This window comes from Chrysochloris asiatica, unplaced genomic scaffold, assembly GCF_000296735.1.
Source record: "Chrysochloris asiatica unplaced genomic scaffold, ChrAsi1.0 scaffold00042, whole genome shotgun sequence".
NCBI classification, from domain to species: Eukaryota; Metazoa; Chordata; class Mammalia; order Afrosoricida; family Chrysochloridae; genus Chrysochloris; species Chrysochloris asiatica.
In genome coordinates this window covers 13,204,061-13,218,271 of record NW_006408560.1, presented here as the reverse complement: position 1 = coordinate 13,218,271, position 14,211 = coordinate 13,204,061, and the positions used below count along the sequence as shown (strand labels likewise).

The window sequence follows — 14,211 nt, the reverse complement described above, 5'->3', positions numbered from 1 at the left end:
AGTAAATCTTTAATTTCTTTCCATTTGATTTTTTTTTTCTTTCTGTATCTGTATTTCTTAAATGATGGGAATTTTCCCTAGGGCTTTTCTCTTCCAGAGTAGGAACAGTAGAGAATACAAAAGACTTTTTTTTTTTTTTTTAAAAAAAGTTCCCTTTCTTATTTAAAAGAAAAATTCATAATTGCACAAGAATGAAAGTTTTCCAGGTCCTTGGTAGATGTCTAAGCAGGTTGTCCTTTGACAGTTGAGAACATTTTAATGAAAGATTTTGCTTAAAGAACCTGAAAAGCCTCAAGGCTTTTAAAATAGAGTGGGAAAAACTAGTGAATTCAATGAATCAACTCCAAACTTATTCACCCTGGAAAAAAAGATTTGCTGTGCACCTCCATGGGAAATGCACTTCATGGTACTCAGCACTCACGTTGATACTGAGGTTCAGGATGATGTCCCAGGCTCTGCAGCTTCCACAGGTTTGCAGCCTGAAGAGCCTATTGAACTGACCTGTCCTGAGGGGACTAGATGGCCCTTCAGAGTGGGCCTCCCGTGGTGAGCTTGTGATTGCTGTGTGAACTTGTGAAGGAAATGTGACCGAAGTGGGGCTGCTGATAGGCCTGGCAGACTAACAGAGTCTGTCATGCATGTGTAAACTTCAAGTGTTTCTGGAGAATTCATTAACAACTGAAATAGTCTTGTTGGTACCCCTAATTGGCCATTCAAGGGTGGGATGCCCACAATGACCTTTTTGCTAGCTGCAAAAAAAGCAGCTAATCAATTTACTTCTCAAAACGTGCCAACAAAATTCATTCTTCCTAGACTCTCCACAGTTTTTGTCTCCTCTCCTTGTCCCATAAATTCTGGTTGGCCCTTTGTTCTTTGATTTGGTCTACCAGCTGATTTCCTCACATGTGAGAAAGCACTTTGTATGCAAAATAACAAGACCACCTGAAAAATAACTTTATAAATGCTTTTAGTTATTTTTTGACATCTTAAATGATGTGGGAGGTGGAGAAGGGAAGGGGCTAGGATGGCCCTTGACTGAGATCCCCTCTCCACCCAGTTACACAGTTTCTTGAGCCAAGACTAGTTAGTTCTTGCCAAGGTGGAGGGTGGGTAGAGGTTCCTTCTTGGGGCTGTGGCATAAGAAACTAAAAAGGAAAAGTTGGACACGGCAGGCAAATTGCCTGACTTTTCTAATCTACGTGTTAAGTAGGTGTATAAGTTCATTTTGTTATATATTAGTTTGGTAGTGTAAGTAAGCATCTCCAAATAATAATCATTTACCAGTTCATGATTTTGTGGGTCAGCAATCTGGACTGAGCTCGAATTGACTGTTCTGCAGTTGGTCTCACCTGGGTGAACTTCAGTCACCGTTTAGCTAACCGGGCCTATGACTAACTGTAGTCTAGGACGGCCTCACTTGCTTGCTTGGCAGTTGGTGCTTCCTGCAGGCTGGGGTAACAGGGATAACTGGGTCATGTGTCTATAGTAAATCTCACTGCAGCAATATTTCTCAAGCCTCTGCTTACATCACATTTTCGACTGTCCCATTGACCAAAGCAAGGCATATAGCTAAATGGACTGTATTTCTTGACAGAAGATGTTGCTGTAGTTGTTAAGTTCCATTGAGTATGTTCCAATTCATAGAGGTACAGTCCAGGCAAAGAAGCAAGCAAACAATAATGGATGGAATTTGAAAGTTACCAAAGTTTCTCAGACACAGATCTTCCAGACACGGTTGATACTCTATCTTGTCCAAAAAGCTTTCTAAATAGGCTCTCATTTATACTTCATGCCTCTTACATTAAAGCTAGTTGAGTTATGAGCTGATTCATGGGGAATGTATCTGATTCATATTTGTATTTCAGTGTTCAGACCTAGTTGGTTCTTATGAAATGTTTCATTGAATTGAGTTGAGTTCACTTGTGTTGGTTCTCCTTTCTCTAATTATAAAGCTTCTTGAGGACAAGTTCAGAATCTTTCTGCTAGATATAATCTCCCTCCAAGGCCCTCAGAGTCATATGAACACGTTGAAAATCCTACATGTTGACAGACTCACCAGTTAAGGGCAGAAGGATTCAGTCTGGAACCAGCTCTGTATAGGGCATTCCTTGAGGAAAGACTTGAACCTTTCCATAAGACCCTGTATAGGATTTCCAAGGAGCGGCTGGTGGGTTTGAACCACTGGCCTTGTAGTTAGCAGTCCAGTGCTTATCCTGTTGTTGTTGTTGTTATGTGCCGTGGAGTCGATTCCGACTCATAGCGACCCTGCACAGGGTTTCCGAGGCTGTTAATCTTTACGGGAGCAGAACGCCTCATCTTTCTCCCACGGAATCGCTGGTAGTTTCGAACTGCTGACCTTATGGTTCGCAGCCCGATTCGTAACCACTACGCTACCAGAGCTCCTTAGTGCTTATCCTACAGTGCTCTATTTCCAAACAAGGTTACATTCTCATCAGGAGTTAGGACTTTTAACATATCTTACTGGGAACACAAATCAGTCCATAGCAGTGGGACATTTATTATCTGCCCTAAGTCTAAAGGGAGTGAACTATGTGTGACTCTAGGTATCAAAAGGGAGGAAGCAGAGCATATGGGTGTTCTGCTCCTTAGAAGCAAGAAGGGTGAGACTTTGTCTCTCATACTTTAGACATGTTATTAGGAGCGACCAGTCCTTGGAAAACTCCACTAGTAAAGTGGAGGGTCAGCATAGTGGCAGTGGCAATGGACTCAAGTGTAACCACAATTGTGGGGATGGCAGTGTCTTGTTCTGTTGTGCACAGAGACACCATGAGTTGGAACTGACACGATGGCACCTAACAACAACATGCTTAGCAGCAAGGAGACCTCCGAAGACCTTACTGTCCCTAAGAACCAGGAACCCTCCAATAGAATCTCTTTTTGCAGAAGACTTTCAACTTGAAGCCCCTAAACATCCCCACATACACCCCAACACAAACACTGTTTATGAATGACCCCCTTCCAGGCTAGCCAGTTTAATAATCCCTCATATTTTAGAGTACCATAGCTAGTGAAAATGGATCCCTGGTAGCATAGAGGATTATGAACTGGGCTGCTAATTGTAAGGTCAGCAGTTTGAATCTATCAATCACTCTGTGGGAAAAAGATGAGGTTTTCTGCTCCCATAAAGATTTACAGCTTTGGAAACACTGTATAGGATCCATGAATTGGAACTGACTAGGTGACACATCACTACCACAACTGGCTAGTAAAAGGAGCCCTGGTAGTGTTGTGGGTTGAGCAAGGTCGCCAGTTCAAACCCACCAGTTGCTTCACAGGGAAAGCTGAGACTATCTGCTCTTATAAAAGATTCAGAGTCTAAGGAGCAGTTCTACTGTGTCCTGTAGGGCTATTATGAGTTGGAATCAACTCGAAGGCAGTGGGCTTGGGTGTTTGTTTGGTAGTTAGTACAGTAGGCTTCCATAGTTGAATCCTGGCACTAATCTCATCAGAGAGGTGGACCCAAGGTTAATACCCCCTTAATGTTTGGTGCTGTTGAGTCAATTCCAACTCATAGAAACCCCATGTAACAGAGTAGGTAGATTTTTTTTTTTTTTGATATAACCTTTACAGGAATAGATCACCAGGACTTTCTCCTACAGCGGTACTGTTGGGTTGAAACCTCCAACTGTTCATTAGCAGCCAAGTGCTTAAACCATTGAGCCACCAAGCCTCCTTATTCCCATGATATAGATGTGGAAACAGGCTCAGGGAAGCCAAGTGACCCACCTAAGATTGGTGGTGGTGGTGGTGGTGGTTGTGTGCTATCGAGTCAGTTCCAACTGTATAAATCTTAATGGAAGCAGAAAACCCCATCTTTTTCCTGTGGAGCAGTTGATGGATTTGATCTATTGACCCTGTAGTTAGCAGCCCAACATGTAAACAACTATACTATGAGGGCTCCTTCATCTAAGATTATACAGCTAATGACTTCAGTCTAGATCGTCAACCTCCAACTCCAGGGCTCTCTCCACTACCCTGGGTTGCCCCCCACCCACCCACACCAGGAAACAGAAACAGAAGCAGCATACCTGAGAGTCTGGGGGTGATACCACCCTGGACCACCACCTTCCTGTCAATCTGGATAGAGTTACAATGTGCCCAATACATGACCACCCGCTCCTGCAACTCGAATCACACACAATCCCCATTCCCCATCTAAGATTCAAAGGAATCCATTCCTCATTGCTTCAGTCCTCTGCCCAGAGTGAACCCAGTTACTATAGTAACCTGATGCAATTCTTTCTTATAGAGTGGATGGTTTTAATTTTGTATTTGAAGAGTTTGGCCAGTAGTCATGTTGCCATGGCTTATTCTATTAGTTGGCAGTTAGGGACAGAGGGAACCCTTTGAGTGGCTACTAGGTCTTCCTAATTGATGGTGGAAACCGGTGTCTGGAAAAACCCAGGGTCAGTTGCACTGGGGGAGGAGGGAAAGGAGGCTCCCGGCTGGTGTTTCAATGGTCCTTTCTCCTGTTCAGAGATTGTTGTTGCTGTTAAGTGCTGTTGAGTCATAGAGCAATTTCATGTGACAGAGGAGAACTGCCCCATTGGGTTTTCTAGGTTATTATCTTTATGGGGCAACATTAATGGGCTCAAGCATGGCAACAATTGTGAGTTTGACAGTGTTTCGTTCTGTTGTGCATAGGGTCGCTATGAGTTGGTACTGATTCGATGGCACCTAACAACAACGACAAATCTTTATGGGAGCTGAACGCTAGGTTTTGCTTCTAAGTAAAGCTGCTGAGTAGATTCAAATCACCTTTTGGTTCTCAGCTGAGCACTTAACCATTGCACCACCAAGTCTTCTTGTTCAGAGATGACACCTCCTAAATGGAGGAGTCATGCCAATTGCTTCCGTAGTGCCCTTTAGTTCCCCTTCATCCTGACCCACATCCTGAGGGCTGTGCTCAGGGCTGCTTGGTTTAACCCAGAATCCCCAGCTCCCAGTAGACAGAAGACCTTCGACAAATGTTTGTGGAAGGGATCATGATTTCTTGTCACTATGAAGTCCTCTCATAGCAACAGCTTACTGTGTGTGACCCTTGGAGTAAGTTACATGTGAGACTGGAGTTCTGAGCCGGGTGGGCCCTGAGAGAGTGGGGGCAGGGCAAATACAAGTGGCATAGACCTGCCCAGGAGGCCCTACACACCCACAGGCTCCAGATCTCAGCCTCTCCAAGGAGGGTCTGAACAATGTCCAGCTGGGTGGAGTTTGTTTTCTAAGGCCCCTCATTTTCCAGACATGGAGACTGAGACTATGGAGGGGAAGGATGTGGGTCTCCTTCACAGTCCTCAAACATAGATGGGACTCTCCATGGTAGGATTTCCCTAGGTGGGAATCCCAGCATGTAGCATAGGTTGGACACACAGCAGGCGCTCAGTAAATGCTTGTTTGAGTTGTCTTGCCCATCCTGGTGGTATGACAGAAATCATAACTTTATGGGAAATTAGAGTTCGGAGGGATCTTAGACATCAATGAGCTCAACCATCCGGCATTACAGAAAGGCTGAGGCCCTGTCCATTAATAATGCTGAAAATCGTAACTGCTGGTATTTACACAGGAGCCCTGGTGGTTCAGTGGTGAAGTGCTCAAACTGCAAACTGAAAGGTCAGTGGTTTGAACCACCAGTCACTCCTCAGGAGAAAGATGAGGCTGTCTGCTTCAATGAAGATTGACAGCCTTCGAAACCCCGTGGGAGCAGTTCTACTCAGTCTACTAGGAGCACTGTGAAGAGTTGAAATTGACTCAGTGGCAGAGCGTATAGCATTTATTGTGTGCCAGGCAGGATGCTGCACATTTTGCATATACTGATCTCTTGAATCATCATGACCACCTCTATGCGTCCTCATCCCCAGATGTAGAATCTGAAGCACAAAGATTAAGAAACACCAAGATCATTCAGGAAATTAGCGTAAGGATCAGTATTCAAACCCAGGCAGTCCGGGTTCAGAGTCCCCACTATTAACACTTTCAGCTGTACTGTCTGAGAACAAAGCATTGCCACAAACATTTGCTGGTCCCTTCTCTGAGTACAGGCAGGAATTGTGCTCAACCTTGTGAGATCACAAAAGCAAGCAAAAGTTATCACTTTTTCTTCTCTGTGTCCCCCTCCAGAGCTCTGCTTAGGACCTGACCTACATCCAGGGCCTGGGAAATAAGTTTTTAATACAAATGAGCTGTTCTCCCTTTCACTGTCATAAAATAGTTTGGCATCTTAGAGCTCGAAGGGATCTTGGGAAGCAGTTTACAGAGAAGGAAACTGAGGTCAAGAGAGTGAAAATGCTGTAACCAGGGCCTCACACCTGGACCTAACCCCAGATCTCCTAACCCCTGCCCAAGACTCCCATAATGCACTGTGAGACCAGCATTCTATTCCATCTTCCCTACTCACCCCTTTCTCCCTCACCCTGCTGTGTTTCCTCTTGGTGGCACTAAAGGACTTTCTACTTCCACCAGCTCTTCGTGATCGACAATGGCGCAGATGACTGGCGGATAGCCATGACCTACGAGCGCATCCTCTACATCAGCCTGGAGATGCTGGTGTGTGCCATCCACCCTATTCCCGGAGAGTACAAGTTCTTCTGGAATGCACGCCTGGCCTTCTCCTACGCGCCGTCGAGGACGGAGGCGGATGTGGACATCATCTTGTCCATCCCTATGTTCCTGCGCCTGTATCTGATTGCCCGTGTCATGCTGCTTCACAGCAAGCTCTTCACCGATGCCTCATCCCGCAGCATTGGGGCCCTCAACAAGATCAACTTTAACACCCGCTTTGTAATGAAGACTCTCATGACCATCTGCCCCGGCACAGTGCTGCTCGTGTTCAGCATCTCGCTGTGGATCATTGCTGCCTGGACTGTCCGCGTCTGTGAAAGGTACTCCTTGGGCCCCAGTCTCCACTTGACTAGGGCTTCTGTTCTGGAATGGGGAAGGGAGGAAGAAGAGGGGTGGTGGTATGATGGAGGATGCAGACATGCACTACACACCTCAGGAGAGAACATGAGATAGGGGGAGGGCAGAGGTGGGGCAGAAAATGAGTTGAGGCAGAGTATGCATGAGTTGAGGCATTGAAACACTGGAACTAAGATAGTCTGGGAAAAACACACAAATGAAGGGGCTTCGAAAATTTCATGGAAAAAATGAAATGAAAAAATAATGAAATTTTTCTTTTTGTGTGTGTGTGTGTGTTCTAATAAAATTTTGTTTACAAAAATCTAGGATAATAGATTTTTCCACCAACTTTTTGAAGCCCCTCAGTATGATATTTTTGTTTTTTCTGTTCCCTCTTTATAAACCAACATCTCAAAGCAATCTGATTACATAATTAACCCTTACCCAAAGTATAATGCATTGCAATTTCCGTACTCTCTCTCCCTCTTGGAGAGTAACAATGCTCACTAGCAATTTAAAGGCTCTGAGAAGTCCTGCAGTAATGAAACTGGTTTAATTGTGTTTAGTTCAGATTTCCTCAAAAGTATTCACCCACAAGCTCTTTTGATCCTATGACATGTATTGATGCCTCCTCACTCCTCAAAGTTTGGTCCATACATTGGTAGTATCAGCATCACTTGGGAACTTATTTAAATACAAGATTTCAATTGTCACTCAAGTTTGCTGAACCACAATCTACATTTTAACACGTGCTCCTGGTGATTTGAATGCACTTTAAAGTTTGAGAAGTGTTGTTGCTGTGTTGCTGAAACACTTTAGAAGATCTCGTAGGAGGCCCTGGCCTGCTGATGACTGGGTAATAGCTAAGAGTAGTGTTGGTGGGAGAGAAGAGAAGGTGGACTAAAAGAAACCAGGGCTCTAGCACATATGCCAACCTACTGGCTGACTCAGGGCCTTCAGAACTGCCAGCATCAAGGCCCAAGGATAGGACTGCTACTTTCTCCTCTGACCACATCCTCAAACTGCCCTTTGTGACTCTCCTCTCTTTGAAGCTGACTCTGAGTATTCATTTTAATCTAATTCTATATATGGAGTATAAACACCTGGGTTAGAAACCTAGCTAGGTTCTGGTCTGAAGTAACCGTAGAACCTTAGACAAGTCACTTAACCTCTCTGGACCTCAGTTTCCTCATTGCAAAATCAGGGTCCCTTGAGATAGAGTGAAGATAGGATCATTGGAGGGAGGTTGTTTTAACCTGTTGGGCAGGTTATTTTCCTTAGATTGAGAGACAGGGTCACTCTGTGTATTTTACATGGATCCTGGTGGTTACCCTTAATTCATCAACACTGAAAATTTTATTTTGAAATCTTACATGCATACCAGTGTCCCAGCGGAGATGAAATAAGCAAAAGAAGTCTGGAGAAGCTTTAGCCTAAAAACAGCTCACAGGGAAAACCATGTTTTCCACCTATTTTGGGATGCTCTGTTTGCGAACATTTCTCTCAGATTTTTGTCCATCAGACATGTAGGTCAAACCAAGAGGTTTTTCTGAGGTAGCAGGACGAGAGCCTCAAAGGCTGACAAGGGTCAGTGTCTGAGAGCCATAAGTGTCGGGAGAAGTGTCTCATACAGAGCCCTGGGACATACAATACTCACCTCTTAGAACCCTGCTATCAGTCTGCAGCTGTCATCACAACATCTGCTCCAAGACAGACCACACTGTGTGGTACTTTCTGAGGCTTCATGGTGTGATGCTATGGGATAAAGCACTAGACTGCAAGGTTGGTTTGAACCACAAGGTCAGTGGTCCAAACTCACCAACCGCTTCTTGAAAACCTTATACCAGATCGCTATGAGGTGGAACCAACTTGACGGCAATTAGTAACAACAACAACAACTGGTAAGCAGATCTGCTTTCTGCAATGGAGAAAGCATGTGCTCGGGTTTCAACCCCAAATGCCTTGTGGTCCTCATAGCTTAGCCGTGCCATTCACGTTACCTCTCTGGGCCTCGGTTTTCTTAACTATAAACTGGGAATAACAATACATACTTTGCAGGATTTACTGTTAAGAGTTGAACATGTATGTGAACTGGATACTGCAATGTAGTGTTAGTGAAAATTAATGAGATCATAGAGTCCTTGATAACATTTGTAAATTTTGTGGCTTCCTTCGTATAATTAAAAGAAATCAACTCCTACTATAGGTGAGAATGAACTCTAATCTTCCTTTCAAATTGATCAAAGTCAAGTTTTCTAACAATAATAACTGAATTTGCACAGTCGTTTAAGATGTTTGAAGTCTTCCATATCCATATTCTCATGTAACCCTCAAATATGGCTACCCCACTTTGCAGACAAGTAAAAGGCTGAACACAGAACAAAGTATTTCATTGTTTATTAAATGTCGCAAGTGTAGATGAGTCAATTTTACTTTGAAAAGTGAGTGTATTTCAAAAGACATAGTTTGCAAAGGCATTTTATTTGGTATTGGTAACTCCATATGATAAGAACCTGACTGTGAACCACAAGGTTAGGACTGTTTGAGCCCACCAGCTGCTCCATATAAGAAAGATGAGGTTTCTGCTCCTGCAAAGATTAAAAGCCTTGGAAATCCTATACAGGGTTGCTAAGAGTCAAATTGACTCAATGGCACTTAACAACAACCATGATGTCTAGTCGAAGCTGGATGAACCTACTCCCTGGAAGATCACCAGGCCTCTTTCTCCCCAGGTTTCACTCACGAGCCCCCAGGTGAAGGCACGGGAAACAATGTAGTTTTTTTTTTTTTTTTAATTTCCCATTGTCCTTGTGAAAAGGACATTCTACCAAAAGTTTCTGCCTAAACATAACATGTGGTAACTACTCATCGTAAATCCTATACAGCGTCACTATGAGTTAGAACCGACTTGATGGCACCGAACAGCAGTAACAACAACCCTCTATTAAAGGAGCCCCACTGACACAATGGTTAAGCCCTAGTCTGTTGATGGAAGCGTTGGTGGTTTGAATCCATCCAGCAGCCCCTCAGGAAAAAGACCTGGTATGTTGTTCTCATAGAGCACAGCCAAGAAAACTCTAGTGAGGCAGCTCTACTCTGTCACATGGAGTCATTATGAGTTGAAATCTACTTGTAGGTGGCAGCTAGTTGCATTCTTGTCCCTTCTCCTGTGGTTATGTCTGTTCTCCCTATATTAGCCTAGTACCACCCCTGGAATTGCCTTTGACTGATTGCTGATGGGAGCGATCTCTCAAAGTCCTAGCCTTTGCCAGGGGCAGCCTCATCATAGATTTGTCAATATAGGAGTATACAGGCATAACTCCTTTCCGGCAGGCAGGATAACTCTGCAAGGTATCCTGATTCCAGAGATCCCTAAAGGATCCCCCAAACATGCCCCAAAAAAACTGCAAAAAAAAAACCTTGGAGTCTCAGAGACACTTTGCAAGGAATCTGACCTGTGAAACTGTGAAAGCAGGTAAGCGTTAGTATACTTTTTCCTAATCAGTCAAAGCACTATCTCATAAAAACCAAACCATTTCTTTTAGAATCAAGCTAAAGTAATCCTTGTCTTTCCTAAATATCAAATTAAAAAAATGGGCAGGGACCTTGAAACTAAAATTATTAAACTAAAGACGGAACAGAAACTGAAATCAGGGGTTGCTTATGTGGGTGAAGCATTGGACAAGGGTGGGATGTGGTGTAGACAAGATTAGCTTGATTTTCTATTAGTTTGAGCTGATGCTGGTTCTATTCCCATAGGCATCAGAGAGGGCAAGTGACTTGTCCAGGGTCACCCAGCCTTGTAACAGGTTCTAGAAAAATCCTGTCTGCTGATGGCCAGAGCAGGGCATGTTCATATTCCAGGTGTCTTACATCAGGCAGGACCTCTCTCTAGTTGTATCAGCATACTCCTGAAGTTGCTATGGAAGTCCGTCTTTAGCAAGATGCATTTTTAAAGACATGTATTATATCTTGGGTTGTCTTTTATGTGACAATAAATGATTTTGCATTTCCTCTTTCCAAAGAGGGAGACAGAATGAGTAATTCTCAGAACAACCTTGCCATAGGGAGGACAAGCCAGGCCTGGTTGCCAGGAGGGCAGTGACAACAGCAGGTTTGTTTTCCTTGGCCCCCAGGAAGGCATTACATCATGGGTTCTGAGGTCTGACCACTGTGGCATTCACTGGGATTCTCCTGGCTGTATGCCTGCCTCCCACAGGCCTCCCAGAGCCATCTGAGGAGCCTCCTCATTAAGCACTGTCAACCACCATGCAGCCTACAGACCAGAGAGACCTTCCTGAGGCTCGTCCTAATGATAACTGGTTGGGGAAGTCGGCTTTCCTGGCACATCCTTAACATCAGTCTGTCAGCTTACATTTGTAGTGTATCTCTTTGGGAATAGCAACAAGGCCTCCCATACATTAATAGCAACATGGGCTGAACTTTGCTGTCCCAAGCCATGATTTGTAAATGAACTTCCCAGTATCTTTATGTCCTCTTCCCTTCTGAGACCCTAGGTTCTGCACATAAGATTTCTCAGTACCAAGGCCTTCCTTCCAGTCTGCCAACAGATTGCTCTAGGGGTTTGGAGGTGGTGAGGGGAATTTTCATCATTTCTTGCATATTGCTAACTCATTGAGACTTTTGATTCTGGGGACTTGGCCCCTTGAAGCAGGAGAAGGATGATTCATGATCATTCTTCCTCTTATTAAAACTGTTCCTCTTCCATCATAGGAAAAATGAAAAGAGGTTTCCTTCTTCTTTCTTCATGGGCCCCTGTCTCAGACATTCAGGTTTGTGCCAACCATAAGCCAGGGAGCTTTGGAAAAAGCAAGAAAGAGATCCCTTAGGACTTCAGACTCTAGGAAGACAATAGGACGAGGCACATTGCATCATGGAGATGGGAGCCCCAAGGGTTGAGAAGAACCTTAGAACAATGTGACTGGACTGTGGTTTCTCATGGCCTCTTTGGTTTTAGGCAAAACTCCCAATGTGGGGCACGTGCACAATGGACACACTAAAGGTATCTGCAGAAATTACTAGATTCTCTAGTGTGGTGCTGTAGGATCAGCACTGGACTCTGAACCACAAGGTCAGCAGTTCAAACCCATCAGCTGGTCCTCAGAAACCCTACACAGGGTCTCTATGAGGTAGAATCAATTTGACGGCAGTTAACAACAACTATTCAATTTATTTTGTTCCAAAGAAAAGGTGTTGTTGTTGTTAAATTCTGTCACACTGGCTCCCACTCATAGCCACCCTGTATAGAGTTTCTGGGGAGAAGTTGGTGAATTTGAACTCCCGATTTTGTGGTTTACAGTTCAGTGCTGATCATACAGTGCCATTTAAACTTCATTAGTATTTCAAGCTACCACTCATCTGTCAGTTTGTTGTACTGGGTAGCTTAATTTTTGCTGTGGTTCTGGAAGCTATGCCACCAGTATTTTAAATACCAGAAGGCTCACCCATGGTAGACAGCTTTAAATGGAGCTTCCAGATTATGACAGACTAGGAAGAAAGAGAGTCAGGCCACTTCTGAAAGGTTAGTGACTGAAAACCTTATTTAAAAACAGCAGAACATGGTCTGATATAGTACTGGAAGATAAGTCTATCAGGTTGGAAGGCACTTAAAATCTGACTGGGGAGAAGAGTTGTCTCTTCAAAATAAAATTGACCTTAATGATGTAGAAGGAGCAAAGCTTTTGGAACTTTCATGCTGATGGAGATCAACTCAAAATAAGAAGAAAGCACTGCATATGTCCATTTACAATCATAACATACAAAGTATAAATCTAGGAAAATTGGAAGTATAATGCATAAAAATCAATATCCTAGGCATTAGTGAATTGGAGAAGCACTGTAGGTGTGGCACTGTAGGAGAAGCACTGGACTGCAAGGTTGGCAATTCAAACTCACCAGTGCTCCTTGGAAATCCTATACAGGGTCACTATGAGTCAAAACTGACTCTATGACACTTAACAACAAAAACAGTGAGTTGAAATGGACTGGTGTTGTCCATTTTGGATTGGACAATCTTATGGTTTACTATGCCAGAAATGACAGATTGAAGAGGAATACACTGCATTCATCATCAAAAAGAGCATTTCAATATCTATCTTGAATTACAAAGTCTGTGATAGGACAATGTCCCAGCCTACAAGGGAGACCAATTAATACAACTATTATTCAAAATTACACACCAGTCAGTAAAACAAATAATTAACAAATTGAAGAATTCTACCAACTTCTTCAGTCTAATATTGATCAAGCATGCAATCAAGTTGCATTGATCATTACTGATGATTAGAATGAGAAAGTTGGAAACAAAGAGGAAAGACAACAGTTGGGAAATATGGCTTTGGTCAGAGAAATGGAACTGAAGATTATATGATAGAATTTTGCAAGACCAAGGACTTATTCGTTGCAAATACCTTTTTAACAGCATAATGGCGACCAGATGGAATACACAGGAATCAAATTGACTATATCTGATGAGGGAGAAGCTCAATGTCATCAGTCAAAACAAGGCCAGAAGCTGACTGTGGAGCAGATCATCAGTTGTTCATATGAAGGTTTAGACTGAAGCTGAAGAAAATGAAAACAAGTCCAAGAGAAACAAAATATGACCTTGAGTATTGATGTCTTTAACTTCTGTCAAGTCAGTTTCAACTCATAGCAACCATATGTAGTGTTTCTGAGGAACAACTGGTGAGTTTGAACTTCCAACCTTGCAGTTAGTAGTACAGTGTTTATCTACAGTGCTATATCAGGACCAGGACCTTAAGTATATCCCACCTGAATTTAGAGACCATATCCACAACAGATGATATGGAGCTTTTCCATCTTCTCTTTCCACAGATGTAGTCAATTTGATTTCTATGTATTCCATATCATCAGTGAAAACAAGGCCAGGGGCAGACTGTGGGACAGACCATCAATTACTCATATGTAAATTCAAACTGAAGCTGAAGAAAATGAAAACAAGTCAACAGGAGCCAAAATATGACCTTGAATATATCCCACCTGAATTTAGAGATCATCTGAAGAATAGATTATACACTAAAGACCTAAGACCAGAAGAGTTGTGGGATGACATCAAGAACATCATACGTGAAGAGAACAAAACATTAAGAAGACAAGAAAGAAGGAAAAGGTCAAAATGGATGTCAGAAGAGACTCTGAAACTTGCTCTCCAGCATAGAGTTGCTAAAGCAAATGGAAGAAATGAGGAGGTCCAAGAGTTGAACAGAAAATTTCAAAGATCAGCTCGAGAAGATAAAGCCAAATATTATAATAAAA

The 14,211-nt window shown here is 43.2% G+C and overlaps 1 protein-coding gene across 2 annotated transcripts in view; it reads left to right on the top strand.

Annotated features, from left to right (window-relative positions):
• Positions 1-14,211, top strand: part of KCNN3 (potassium intermediate/small conductance calcium-activated channel, subfamily N, member 3) — a 280,297-nt gene that overhangs the window by 151,755 nt on the left and 114,331 nt on the right. For both annotated transcript variants that reach the window (XM_006861510.1, XM_006861509.1), the window contains exon 3: positions 6,478-6,896. In XM_006861510.1, coding sequence (XP_006861572.1) covers positions 6,478-6,896 — 419 coding nt within the window. The remainder of the gene's footprint in view (positions 1-6,477; positions 6,897-14,211) is intronic.